This window comes from Symphodus melops (assembly GCF_947650265.1).
Source record: "Symphodus melops genome assembly, chromosome: 4".
In the NCBI taxonomy this organism is placed as follows: Eukaryota; Metazoa; Chordata; class Actinopteri; order Labriformes; family Labridae; genus Symphodus; species Symphodus melops.
The window spans coordinates 26455532-26469750 of NC_136694.1; the positions used below are offsets into that span (position 1 = coordinate 26455532).

The 14219-nt window shown below is 42.0% G+C and overlaps 1 protein-coding gene across 7 annotated transcripts in view; it reads left to right on the forward strand.

The window, feature by feature from the left end:
- The window catches only part of rap1gapb (RAP1 GTPase activating protein b), a 98579-nt gene that overhangs the window by 47552 nt on the left and 36808 nt on the right, over positions 1-14219 (forward strand). For all 7 annotated transcript variants that reach the window (XM_079341836.1, XM_079341831.1, XM_079341830.1 and 4 more), the window contains one exon: positions 5772-5865. Coding sequence is in view for 5 of the 7 variants with exons in the window: in XM_079341831.1 (XP_079197957.1) it covers positions 5772-5865 (94 nt within the window). In the remaining 2 variants the exon portion in view is untranslated. The remainder of the gene's footprint in view (positions 1-5771; positions 5866-14219) is intronic.

Here is a 14219-nt window from a genome sequence, read left to right on the forward strand (position 1 = left end):
CATGTGTGAAATCACCATGAAGCTGTTTTAACCATTGCCAGAAAACAAATGATTGAGTATAACTACCATGAAGGCCATCCCTTCCTGACTGCACCATCCACTGTACAAAACCATCCCACTCAGACTTACATTTTAAATTCAGTTTGCAGAACATTTCAGTATGTGCAGCTCATTTGTATTAAAAGGTTCTCCCCAGTCTGAGCCATGATTGGACTACATAAATCTGGAAACCTTATCAGAGCTCATGACCCAGCATTCAGCGGGGAACGCATGGGATTAATTTGCTGTTTTGTTTTTTTTGCTTTGTGTCCGATTTAGAAACTTTTTTTCAGCCAGAAATAAACACATGAACATCATTTTTTTAAATATAAATAGGAGAAGGCTTAAAGGTGAAGACCGGATATTTTGGAGTTTGGCTCACTGATGCACTGACGTAGTTCACCATTTGTCCTTGGCAGATTGTTTGCTTTGGTGCTTCACGTTAGCATTTTGTAATATGCTATTTTTGGTCTCTACAGGGGATTAGAGGTGGGAGGAGAATCTGAAATATAACAGAAAGTATGTGCAAGTCATTGTACAAGTCAAGTAATGTATCAGTTATACGACGTATGGTGGTCGAGGGCATGTTTGAATAACCCTGGAGATTTATATTCACCTTGACTTGCCTCGGTTGATGATCTGATAATGTATTTCCTCAGTATAATGTGATGTATATGTATTATTCAGCAAAGAGTCAATGATATCCTTGGTCAATTCAGACTCATCTTCAGAAAAAAATGCTCTGTCTCTTAAAAAAAACTGCATGTTACAGTGAGATGACTCATGACTTTGGTAGTATCATTTCATTTAACGCCAACATTCATCATTTCGAGTGGGGTTATGGGTTTCCTTTTAAGGTGTTGCATTTTTCAGCGATTCAGGAGATACAGTATGTGATGTTGCTAGGTGACACACATTTATATGACTGCGGACAAATAATTCCACTTTGAAGCAGAGAGAGAAATAGGATAGCAGTTTGAGCACAGTCTGTCTATCAGAGAGCAAGATAAATTTTAAGTCAGGAAAGAAACAAATGTTTGTGGTGAATGCACGCTCAGCCCATAAGCACTGACACAAGAAATGTGTTCCTCTTGTCGATGTGAAACACAAGGATTCACTACTTCCCTTTTCTTATTGGCTATTTGGCAGTAATTCGACTCATAAAAGTAGATCAGCTGTCAGTGAAGAAAGAACCTTTCACCTGGGGTCATATTAGGGAGCGCTCTGCAGTAAGCCCCCTCTGTCATTGTTAAAGCTGGATGGATAAGTGCTGCTAGTTACAATCCTCCAGTGTGCCAATCATCACGTCCATAAATGACACGATGACCCGGCCACCTGGATGCTGCTCCCAGCTCTGACCTGTGACTGACTGCAGGTCCAAAGCTCATTAGAACATGCTGCAGTTCTTAGAGAGAGTAACTAAAGCCCAGAATGCTTTTTCTCAGCTGAAAATTAAATTAAATTAAATAGTTTTATTGGCTGATCTGTTTGGCAAAATACAGTATGTTTGGCTTCTTTTGTCACCAAACCCTATAAAAACTACAGCAGACTGTTGGGTGACAAGTGGACTGCTTGAGATGATTTAAACTCAAATTTAAGTGGCCTGCTGTGAAATGTGGATGATATGAATTTCCAAATTATCGGCCTCTTTGCATAAGAACGTTGAAGCCGTAACATTCAAATATTCCTGTGGGCAGCACCTACCATCAGACAAGTCCCCCATCCCGTCCAGCCCCTCCCTGCCTTCTGCCTCTTCAGCACTCGCTGCCTGGACTTACGGTTCAAACTTGACATGCCTCGAGACCTCGACTTAAAAAAAAAAACATGTTTTATTCCCCAAAAATGACATTTCTGCTTCTCGAGTCAGCCGTCAAAAAACCTAGTTTATCTTGCAAACCTGAGTGTGTGTGTGTGTCTCCAGAGACTGTACAATATTGTGGCTGATGGTGACGGCATGTGGATGTGAAAGTGGGCATGTCCCCGCCCACAGCCCTGTCCATGTTGATATATACTAAAGCATCAGCTGTAAATATTCTTGGACGAGGACTGAGTGATGTCAGCCATCTGTTACTGCACGGGGCTCCGGGGGTTCATCAGCATTCGCCACCGTGCTGGATATGCTGTCTCACCTTCACTTTCAGTCAACCTAACGACAGGCTGAGAGCTGAGCCGGGTTTTAAGCTTTATGATGAACCGTCACATCGCTCCTACCTGCCAATCACTAACCTATGGATAACACATATCGTTTACAAAAACAAAACAGAGCTGATTATATAGAAATCACCTCCCATACAGTGAGTGCTCCTGATGACAATGACAAATCAGACCTATTTCATTTTTTTTAACTAGGCTGTGAACATGTTAATTTATGCGGTAAAAACTGATTTTTTGAAACAGAACTTGAATTAGGAATCGGTCAGAAAATATTCATAAACTAAAAGTTTGACGGCTTTTATCCACACTTTTAACTTGAGTAAAGCCATGTGTTTAGACTGTAATTTGCCACTCCACTTTTGTGCATGTTTGTAATATATTCATCTTCTTAGAATCACTGATTATTCCTCCTTTATATCAGCCTTAATAAATCCATCACACAGTATCATCGTGTCATATGTCAGGATGCTGGTATTTGATAATGTGTATCTCACAATATGCTAGTCTGAAATCTCTCTCTGAGTCAAACTTAGCATTTACCCTGCACCAGATATATTTCTGTTATCAGTCTTGTAAATTAATTCAGAGACGGTATGAACAGACACACACACCCGCACACACACGCACACACACAGAGCACAGAAAATGTTTTCTTCTTCTGTGATGAGAGCCACCAAGCATGCCAGCGGTAGTGAAAGTGGCAGGCTGTCAGGGAGCCGTCATCTTTCTGTCTGTGGAGTCTTCTAATCAAGATTGATTTGCACCTTTGTGCTTCTCCTTTCATTACGGATCACAAAGTCGCACATGGGAGCTTTGGGTTCACTGTCTGCATGCTAAAAAGAATCTAGCAGGTGACTTAAATTTGCTGTACAGAGGGTAAAACATGATGCACCAAACATAGATTTAAGGATAAGTATGAGGGATATATAGTCACTGTTCGCATAGATGGTAACGATGTATTTCCATTGCAGGTATTTCCATTAGCCAGATTGCTGCTGGCCATCGCCATTTGAAAACGTTCTTTTCTTCCACAAATTACAACAAAATGAATTGACACTGGCAAGAAACACAGAATGTACTGATTCAAGCTTTCTGTTGCAAAATGAGGGAGGCTTCAGTTCTTAAAGTTTTTAGTTTAGACAGATTTGAACAAGACCAAATGAAGGGTCAAACATGGCACCACTTCAGTCTATAGTGGGCAAATAACCAAACCCAGTGAGTCTGTTCCTTTGGGCTGATTTTACAGACAGGAAACCGACTTGTACATCCTTTTCACTGTGCTCCTGTAGCTTTCTATGTAAGACGTAGTAGCATGGTTCATGCCGGTTCTGAGAAGCCGAGGAAGCAGTGCGAAAGATCAGACAGCTTTATTTCGTCTTTTCTGGGATTCAACAGGGATCAGAAGCAACAAAGAACATCAGTGTTTCTGTTATGTTACAGATTTCCTGACTTCATCTTCAGGTCAGCAGGCTGTCGTCAGGGATGTGTAGCTCTGTTTACTCAGACTTGTAGATTCCCTGCAGTTTTTGTACATGCAAGGTGTTTTCATCTGTAATGGGCTGTGTGCAGAAGAAAGAGCTGCTGTAAATGATTGAATCTCTAAGCCTCTAAGCCTTCAACGCACTGCGCGTTCGGTAAGAATGAAAAAATGAAGGAATGTGTGATTGTACCTGCATGTTGTAATTCAAAATATGACAAATACAACAGATTGTTCTGCGGCACTTGGCTGGAGTAAATCATGATATCAATTTAATCCCAATTCATCCTGTGGTTTTCAGACATTTAATACCACACATCAAAGTGAGAAGAGTCGAAGTCAGTTCAGAAGAAGGGACATTTTCTTCAAGTGCTCTTTTTTTTTTCTTCTTTTTTTCTTTTTTTTTTGAAGAAATTATTTTTGCCTCAAATCTGTTTCGAGCCGAAGTACACTTCACCCCCCAAAATCCAGTTGGTTTGACTGGTGTGATTGCTCCGATCCGTGCACAGTACACTTCACTAATATGATTAGTAATACAGCAAAGCATCTTAAAACAGTCCACAGGATGATGATTCACAATAACTGAAATCAATACATGAATATCTGTAGTTTTTTTTATTGATGCTTTTAAGCAGGCCAAAGGTTACTGAGCCTGAGTGAGAGAGGTCAAGACGAGGTGGAAAAGGGACGAGTGTAGACTTCTTTGGTTTCGGGGTGAAAAGAGTAACGAAAAAGGACTGTTGAACAAACTGTTGAAGATCTAGTGCAGAGTTTACCTTTAAGCTTTTGATGAACAAATTGTTTTCCTACGCACCCGTCTTATGAAATGCATGTGCAAAGATTGTTTCTACCCCCCCACACATTGTATTTAATGTTTTGAATATGTGACCTTGTTGCAGTAGAACTAAGGGAACTGAGTTTGCAGCGTGCACGTAGTATGTGGAAATTGTCGGTTAGGTTTGGTGAAGAGATCATAGTTTGGGTTCTATATGTGGCTCATGTATTAAGACAATGAGGTAACTTCCTCACAAATGTAATTTTTTGTAATTTTTAAAGAAGGTAACTTCTCTTTCACACAGAATTCAAACCCTGGTCTCACAAATGAAATTTGAAATTTCCTTATCCTCCCCCCCAAATGGACTATTGTAACTTTAGTGATGGACGTCGAGGCCACATTCAAATAAAAAGCTGATAAATGGTACCAAAGCTTGATTTTAAGACACAGTAGGCCACTGTTTTACTTGGCGGCTTGGTATAGTGAAAATAGGCTAATTGTGCACTTCTCCACCAATTCTCACTCCATTGTCACCTATTAGTCAGATGGGCCATTGTTCTGAGTCTGTCTTTTGCTCTGCAGCAGCCTTTAGAAATGCCCTCTGCTGCAGGTTGGAGAACAGGTTGCACGCACAGACGGGCTGCCAGTTCTAGCGACTGAGCGTCATGTGAGACAAAGTGTGAACTAATATGCTGCGAGCAGAATCCTGGTCAGACTGGTAATTTACTCCAATCACAGACAGAGAGAGAGAGAGAGAGAGAGAGAGGAGAGAGAGAGAGAGAGAGAGAGAGAGAGAGAGAGAGAGAGAGAGAGAGAGAGAGAGAGAGGAGGAGTGGAGGGAGGGTGGTGAGGGGAACACATCGAGAGAGAAAGGCGGGGGCAGCGGGTTAAGAGATGAAAAGCTGAGAGTTCTTTTCTTCTTCTGCTCTGTATCAAGTGTCACTTTGTTCTACATTTCTGCATGCCCCTCTTCCTCTGAGCAGATCTCTGCACTGGCCTCTGATCATCAGTCGCCTTCAACCTCAGAATAAGAATCAGCTTTATTGGTCAGGTTGCTTACACACTGAGACAACCTTGAATGAGGCTATGATCTATACAAAGGGCACAAAGTTCGCAATGAAATACTTCAAGACAGTAGAGCAATAATGACAGGCCTCACAATTTGGTAAGAGTGTAATGATCCTCTTTGAATGGATGAGTCACTTTTCCTGTGGTCATGTTGCTTAAATAAGAAACTGAACTGAAGGCCGGCCCTAACCTGTCTCTCTCTCTCTCTCTCTCTCTCTCTCTCTCGCTCTCTCTCCCTCCATCCTCTCTGACTCACAGGAAACACGATGGAAGGATTCCTCGCATCTCTGATGAAGTAGAGCCCTCACTCGAAGACTCCCACCATCCGTTTCCTCTTCCCTCACATTCAAAGGTAACACAGAGTCTTTGACTCGCTGCCTTTCTCTTTCCGACACAGCGTTGCTCTCTGCACAGTCTCTCTGCTATCTGATACAGAGAGTGAACGTGCTACAAATCTTCTCTGACGAATGTGAAACCTGAGAATTTAAACATGGCTTGAATCAAAAACTGATGAATGAATTTTTCACACAGTCAGGAATTTTCACAGCAGACATTTGGAAGTGTAAAAAAAAAAAAAAAACGTGTTCCAGAGTCTCCATTATAATCAAATCCTCATACAAACACTGAAGTAGACGTTTCTTGCTGTGATAGATCCTCCTTGAGAAAGTTTGTTCTCATGTACTTTGAATGTAAATGATACACAACAAAAGCCACTCTTCTCTTTATTGTATTGCTGGTGTTGGTCTTTCATTGGTATTAGTTAACAGATAGTAACATTTAAAGCAGTAAGTCCAAAAAGTAGTTGGCATCTATGATACTACAAGACCAGGACAGCAAGTTATTTTCAGAACTGAAATAGTGTCACATCCACTCCCACCCTTGATGCATCTGTTTATTTTAATTCCCTCCTGGTTTCCTCCGTCTGTCTCGCTCTTCATATCCTTTTAGCTGTAACACTCAAGTGAAAGGTGCCTCGAAACCACCCCCCCCCACCCTGCAGGCAGGCTGCTGAGCCTGACAGAAGGGTCTGTGCCCTCTGTCAGCGACATTCTGTGACAAATATAGATGTGCAGCAGTTGTTTCTCTGCTACATACGGTATGTAGGATATGGAGGAGGCACATTGGTGTTATTTTTGTAACACATGCAGTGGAAATACAATTTGCAAGGGATTCAATATAAGCAGGTGTGTGTGACACAGCACAGAATAGACTGGCAGGCTCGTGTTTGATTTAGTTTTGTAAATGTTAGACTTCAGTGTTGAATGTCGTAGGAGATTTATATCAAGTGTTATGTTGCTGGTGTCAGAATGGACGATGTATGTGTGCAGGGAGACACTGCAAAGTGTTGTTTTTTTTTAAAGTCAGAAGCCAAAACAAAACAAAAAAGTTACAGTTTTGATGCTGAAGGAATTGCAAGTGGTTGAAGTTTAAAGCCCCTTCAGTAACTCAGCCAAAGAAAAGACCAGATTGGCTCAAGCTTGTTACGTCATTGAGCTAGAATCAGTGAAATGCAGAGTATATGTTCTATGTTATACTCATTATACTGTCTTTGACATCTTGAAATGTGCTTCTTTGGTCTTTTCATTGAAAAGATACTTTCTACTATCTTGTTCTACTTCAGTTTTTGCACATTTTTGGAGCTTTAGTCATTGAAGCGATCTCTTGAGTGTGAAGAATAGATGATGTCAGAGCTGGTGGACTGAGATCTTTAAACATTGTGATCTCCCAGTTAAGTTACAAAGTAACTGATTCATCCAAACATGCTTTAAGGATCCATACATGTGACATACACCACAATTAGTCTCACATTCAGTGGGTCTAAAAAGGGAACTCGACTAATTTGACGCATTAAAGAGAGTTTAACAGTCCATGGAAGAATTACAGCATGTATGTAAAAAGTTGTATGAAGCTTTCTGTGAGTCAGGAAGTCATATATATGACCTAAGGCAGGGGTCATCATCTACATTTGCACAAGGGCTTTTTTCTTGATAAACCCCTTGGGGGCCAGACTTTCAAATCTGCTTGAACATGGATCTGATGGCTGTGAAGCCCATAAATTGGTGTAATTTGTGAAAATTAACGTAATTCAAGAATTCCAGACTGGGTCTGAAATTAACTTTCACCTTAAAATTGACTCACCGGCCAAGGAGGCAGATGAAATAATGTTTCTTTTTAACTGCACAAATAACAAATTAATTGAGAAGTCATTATGTTCTGCTGAATCAAATGATTTAATTCACAGATAGAATAATTTCATTAGATCAGGAAATTGAAAAAAAATATTAGTTGGCCTTCATTTTTTAAATGGAAAGTATTTCACAGAGCAGTTTTCCGAGCTGCAGATACATCAAATGTGGCTCATTTCGTTTGATGACTTTTTACCCGCCCTTTGGTGGAGAGCCCTCTGAATTGTAGTCGCCAAACAGAAAATCTCCCCACTTTTGGTGCTCGGCGGGTGTTTCGAGCCCTAATGTTTATTTTTTAATCACCTGAGATGAACTATACTCTGGAGGTTGTCATTTGGCTTCTTCAAAGAGGCAACTTTCTTTTTTACGAGTCATCATTTTAAGGAGGATAGCAGTTATTGAGTATAAGGGGCGTGGCTGATCTGAGGAAGGCTCATTGAAGATGTTTGTCATGATGAGGTTTAAGGTCCGCCTCAGCTCCATCTCTTTGTCTTCTACTATTTTCACAGAAAGTTTAAAACAGCAATTCCAACATGACCGCCAATGGGCTTCAATATCATTCTTCAGAAGCCAGCGAATGATGTCGCTGAGACTACAATCACGTGCGACACAGTCTATGGTTAATACAAAAAAGAAATAATCTCAAGTGTGGAGTTAGAGTGTTGCAAGCTAATGGCTTGAAGCTACTTTAACAAGATAATTTTTTTCAACTCACCTGAATCTTCAGATAAATTGTCTGTTCTCGGTTTTTAAAAGAAAGAAGAGCGCTTAATGCAAAAATAATTCTCTGATCCAGGAGCATCAATTTAAATCATTTTGAGAATTAAAGGATTAACATACTTAATTAATGGCGCACTTCTTCAGTGATCACCTCGCCTTTTTCAGCTACAATAGAGGGATAATTATGGATTTAGCTGCTTTGAGCTCAAAGTACAAGGTTTATACTTCTATATAATAGATAACAATGCATTACACAGTAATGCTTGGTCGATTTCATTAAAAATACGAGCTATGTTCTGTGGTTTATAGAGAAACAGCTGCTCGCAGCTCTTTTCTCAAAGGAGAGTCTTAGATGCACTTAAGAATCCAGAAAACTCAGCAGCAGGTTTGTAGAAGGTTTGTAGACCTTAACCTCTCGAGCAATCAGCCAGCTCATCTGAGACAGTAAAGAGGTGAAGGGAGCCATCTGCCTGAGCTCCATTTGTGCCCCCCAGCCCCCCGGTGGCCAAAGGAAGGTCAGGCTCCTCTCTCTTGAGCCAGACCTGATGAATGGACCCAGGCACATTTTCTCTGGCTGAAATGATAGGCTTCTGTGCCCATTGATTGAGTCTCTTTGAAGATTAGTTTTCCATTTTACTGTATAGCCTTTGAGGATGCGGCTAACCCCACAGAGCATAACCGGAGCAACAGGGACTGAGTAGGCGTGTGGATATTGCTTTGGATGCAAATCATTGACAATTTGTCCACGGAAATTCAAACGGAGCTCTGGTCGTGAGGAGTTAAGAAAGTGCTGAAGTCAAATATTTACTATTCAGCTCATCAGGATCTGCAGAGTAAAGCTTTATATCAAGTTCTTTCTGTGGAGAAAGTTCTCGGCTCTGCAGGCAATGGGTTTTAATTATTGTATACATATTTATTCACATGCTGCATTCATTGCTTGCTGTTTTTTAAAGTAAATCATTTGGCCATTCAGCCAAGAAAGTCCTTCAGTCCATGAATCAGTTCCCCACTCACAATCGTGCACTCTTGCTGAGGCTCATAAATACGCACAAGCAAACACAGTAACGCACAAACACTGCTGGTAATCAACTCAGTATAAAGAGAGATGTGTAGCTTGCGGCTTCTCAGGCATTAAACAGTGGTAGTTTATTCACTGCAGTGGCTCTATATTGTCTCAGAGGTCAGGAGACGAAACGTGAGCAGCTTAAAATTCTGAAGAACGCAAAGCCTTTGAATTGAGGAGAGACATTTGAAGTTAATTTTATAAATGGGACTAAGTGTTTATATATAAATGCAGAACGTTTGAATGGGAGGGATGCAAGCAAGAAAACAATCCGTCTAGAGAGCAAAGGAGTGGGACGCAATCCTAGATACATCATCCATCATCGCTTCTTTTTTAAACAAATTTTTGTATAGGATGGTGCGTTCATGTGGTGTCAGAGACATGGGAAAAACGAGTTTCTGAGTGGTAGAATGAACATGAACGTCTACTCAAGATGCAACAAAAACTCGGAAACTCAGAAAAAAATTAGGTGCCCACCTGGATGTAAGAATCATCATCACATAGGGGGGAAAAATGTGTTTTGTAAAACGTAACATTATTTTCTTTTTATTCACATACTGTACATTAACTTTGTTTTTAGTCAAATATAACTTGTAACAGTGACATTGAACCGATCTACTGTGTGGCATCAACGCTGTTTTTGTAGGTTGACTTTTCAGACTCCTCCATCTGAAAAGTCTCATCTCCGGCTGGGATGAGGATCAGCACCTCTAAATCTGAGGCCATGGTTCTCGACCGGAAAAAGGTGGTTTGCCCCCTCCGGTCGGTGGGGAGTCCTTGCCCCAGGTGGAGGAGTTTAAGTATCTCGGGGTCTTGTTCACGAGTGGGGGGAAGATGGAGCGTGAGATCGACAGACGTATCGGTGCGGCGTCTGCAGTCATGCAGTCGCTGTATCGGTCCGTCGTGGTGAAGAAGGAGCTAAGCCGAAAGGCGAAGCTCTCGATTTACCGGTCGATCTTCGTTCCTACCCTCACCTATGGTCATGAGCTTTGGGTCATGACCGAAAGAACGAGATCTCGGATACAAGCGGCCGAAATGGGCTTCCTCCGTAGGGTGGCTGGGCGCACCCTTAGAGATAGGGTGAGGAGCTCGGTCACCAGGGAGGAGCTCGGAGTAGAGCCGTTACTCCTTCACATCGAGAAGAGTCAGTTGAGGTGGTTCGGGCATCTGGTCCGGATGCCCCCTGGACGCCTCCCTAGGGAGGTATTCCGGGCATGTCCCTCCGGGAGGAGGCCTCGGGGTAGACCCAGGACACGCTGGAGAGACTATGTCTCTCGGCTGGCTTGGGAACGCCTCGGGGTCCCACCGGAAGAGCTGGAGGAGGTGTCTGGGGTGAGGGAAGTCTGGGTGTCTCTGCTTAGACTGCTGCCCCCGCAACCCGGCCCCGGATAAGCGGTAGAAAATGGATGGATGGATGGATGGACTTTTCAGACAGATAGAGCTGGATCACAGCTTCACAATCAGTATGCCTTATTGCTAAAACAAAAGTAGTTAAACATAGTTTACCAGGAAGGAGGGACATTAGTATTCAGCCCTCCTTTATGAATGTTCTCAAATCCCAGTTTGGCATTCAGCTTAAGCCAGTCTAGACATGGCTGAAGTGATCACTGATAATGGATTGTAACCTTACAACTAGACAGTAATTAAATAGCAGTCGTTCTTATTCCAGGTTCTTTGTCTCTACCCTTTGTCTCATGCAGACACACATTGTCCATTTCTAGGTCTGCAAAGGAAGCATCAGGCTTTCAACTCTGATTTTAAACCCCTCTGTCTCAAAATTAGACACTCAAAGAAACTGTCACTGAAGACGTAGACTTAGGCAGGGGCTGATGCTGTTAAATTGGCCAAACAATACATCACCTCGTCAAAGAAATCTGGGTCCTGTGTGAAACAAAGCTACATTTAGTGTTTTAGTTTTCATCTTGTAGATTGTGTTTTTGTACCTGAACCTAAAAAAAAATCAGACACCAACACCAACCAAAAGTAAGATGTTAAAAAAAAAACAGACTTATTGGATAACCTTAGATGAGAATATTTCGTCCATCTAAGGTGGTCAAATACATGCTTTTGTGCATGCCTTTTACGCCTTACTCAGATACACAAGGTTGTTTTCTTTGGGGTTTTTTTTTACATTTGGCTAACGACACAGACCGATTGGGAATAACATCTAAATGGGTAAGTAAATGGAAACATGTCATCAGAGGGGTTAAAAAAAAACCCCCTCAGTGTTGTCTTTTGGTTACACACAGGATCCAAACGTTTGTCTCCCTTGCTTCTGTTGGAAAAAATGAACTCCTCTCCTCCCATGTTACATTGTTTTTTATTCAAAACTATTTAACCACTCAGCCTGCTGAGAACAACCCATATGTTTTTTCTCTTGGGAAATCAATGCACACTGTTGGCTTACTTGAGTTATTCTTAAATTGTCAGATGAAAAACATTTACATGTATGGGGAGAATCTGTCACCCAGGAAGCTTTCAGTAGTGCATATTTTTTCTTTAAGAAGTAGGTCAGTGTTTGTTGATATCCGATGCTGGCCTGATGGAGAGAGCAGCGCAGAAAAGGCTGCTTTCACAGAATGGCAGCTCCTTTTTCAGCCCACATCTCTTTATCTTCTCCTTCCTTCCTCTGTCTTCCTCTATCTATGTTATGTAAATTTTCTCATGTACTACCAGGGCTTAACCGTGCACAGATGATTTCGGAGGTGCGAAGGTTGGCTTGCATGCAGGGAACTGGGCCGCTTGCCTGTCACACAAATCTCCCTTGGTGGAAGTGATAATACAAGGAGCCTTTCACATTGTTGCTTCCTCACCAAGGACATGCACGCTGTGAAAAGTGCCTGATGTATTGCTATGCTGAGTTCCCAGAGTACTCCACTTGTTTCTTTACTGTTGACATTCAATTATGATGGCGACTCAAACCTCGCTGTTGAAGTACTGTGAAGGAGGGGGTGGGGAATATAATCAGTAATCGCAGCACCAAGCAAATCTCGGCGAAAAGCGTGAAGAAAGACCAAGTAACAAAAATGAAATTTTCATGTTGTATGGGCTTAGTAGTAGTAGATGCATTCTCATAAACCATTTATAACAAAACATTATGCCCAGTCCATACCAATGAAGCAATAGTTATTGGCAGTTTTTTCCTGTCTTAGTCATCTCTGTGACAAAATGTTTCACTTCATGTAACTTAGCAAAACAGGAACATAATAAACCCTTTGTTACTTTACATAATTTATTCTGTTTCATTCTTTGCAAACTGCATGTCTGCACTTTGCTCACGTAGCATGTTATAAATTACCCTCTCCGAGTCCAAAGCCATGGTTCTCTTTTGGAAAAACACTGGATTGTTCTCTCCAGGTAAGGGGGGGGGGGGGGGGGGGGGGGGGGGTCTTGGCGCTAGTAAAGGAGTTTAAGTATATCAGGGTCGTGTTGCGAGTAAAGGTAGGATGGATCGTGAGATTGAGAGACGGATTGACTCAGCATCACCAGTAATGCTGGTTTGTGCAGGACTGGCCAAGAGCATGGGCGCCATAGAGATGTCGAAAAAGATACAGAAGGAAACTGTAACATTGTTTGATGTTTTTTTTTATCATAAATATCTTCTTTCTGTCTGTCTGTCTGTATTTTCCCTTCACGTATGGTGAGGGAGGGTGAATCAGTGTTTAATGTATGCTAGGTTTATTGGTGCTTACAGTATGGTCAAGAGGGAGCTGAGCCTGAAGGCAAAGCTATCGATTTACCTGTTTATTTGTTTTAAGCCTCACCAATGGTCATAAGCTATAGAAAGTGAAGAATATGATCACGAGCAGCTGAAATTAGCTTCCTTTGGAGGGTGGCTGGGCTCAACCTTAGTGTCTCTAAGGGTGACAAGCTTGGACATTCAAATAGAGCTCGATGTAGAGTTGCTACTCCTTCGCATCGAAAGGAGTCAGTTGAGGTGGTTTGAGCATCTGATCGGGATTCCTCCTGGACTCCTCCCTTTGGCGCATGACCAACTGGGAGTAGACCCAGTTCGGCGGAGGGATTATATATCCCGTCTGGCCTGGGAACGCCTCGGAATCCCCAAGGAGGAGCTCGAAAATGTTGTTGTTGAGAGGGAATTCTAGATTGACTTAATGCTCCTGCTGCCACCGCGACCCAACCTCTGATAAGCAGAACAAATGGATGGATGAATGTTACCCATTTACCAACAGACTGTAGGCATCATGTCAACAGAGGAAAACAAATACACATCCTTTACTATACCGTTTGCAATGGAAGACGCAAAATCCAGTTATGTTACTGTAACAAGTCAGTCAAAATAGTTTTTTGGCTTCTCGTAACAAGTTTACTCGCCTGGCATTCCTCTCTTTGTAAAGTAATGTACATGGTCTAGTGTAGTGGCTTTCCAAGACCTTAGGTGGGCGCCAAAGTGCACCAAACTGAATTTATACATAATGTTGTTCCAATTTCCAGCAGGTAGACTTGATCAGTATATTTGCTGAGTCTGACTTTCCAACCTGCCGGAGACTGTCAGATTTGGAGTGGTGGAGCTAAATGACTAATCTTGCTGCAGATTTGTTTTTATATCGAAGCTAGTTAGAAGCCAGTTGTGTCTCATGCAGACACTAAAAGATAACATGCACTTCTAAATAAGACCTAGAGGAGTGTGACAAAGCGTCTCTAATTGAAGGCCGGGGAATGAGATCAGGCTGGAGGGGGTGCAGAGGTCATCCAGGGTGAGCCAGTGGTTGTGTT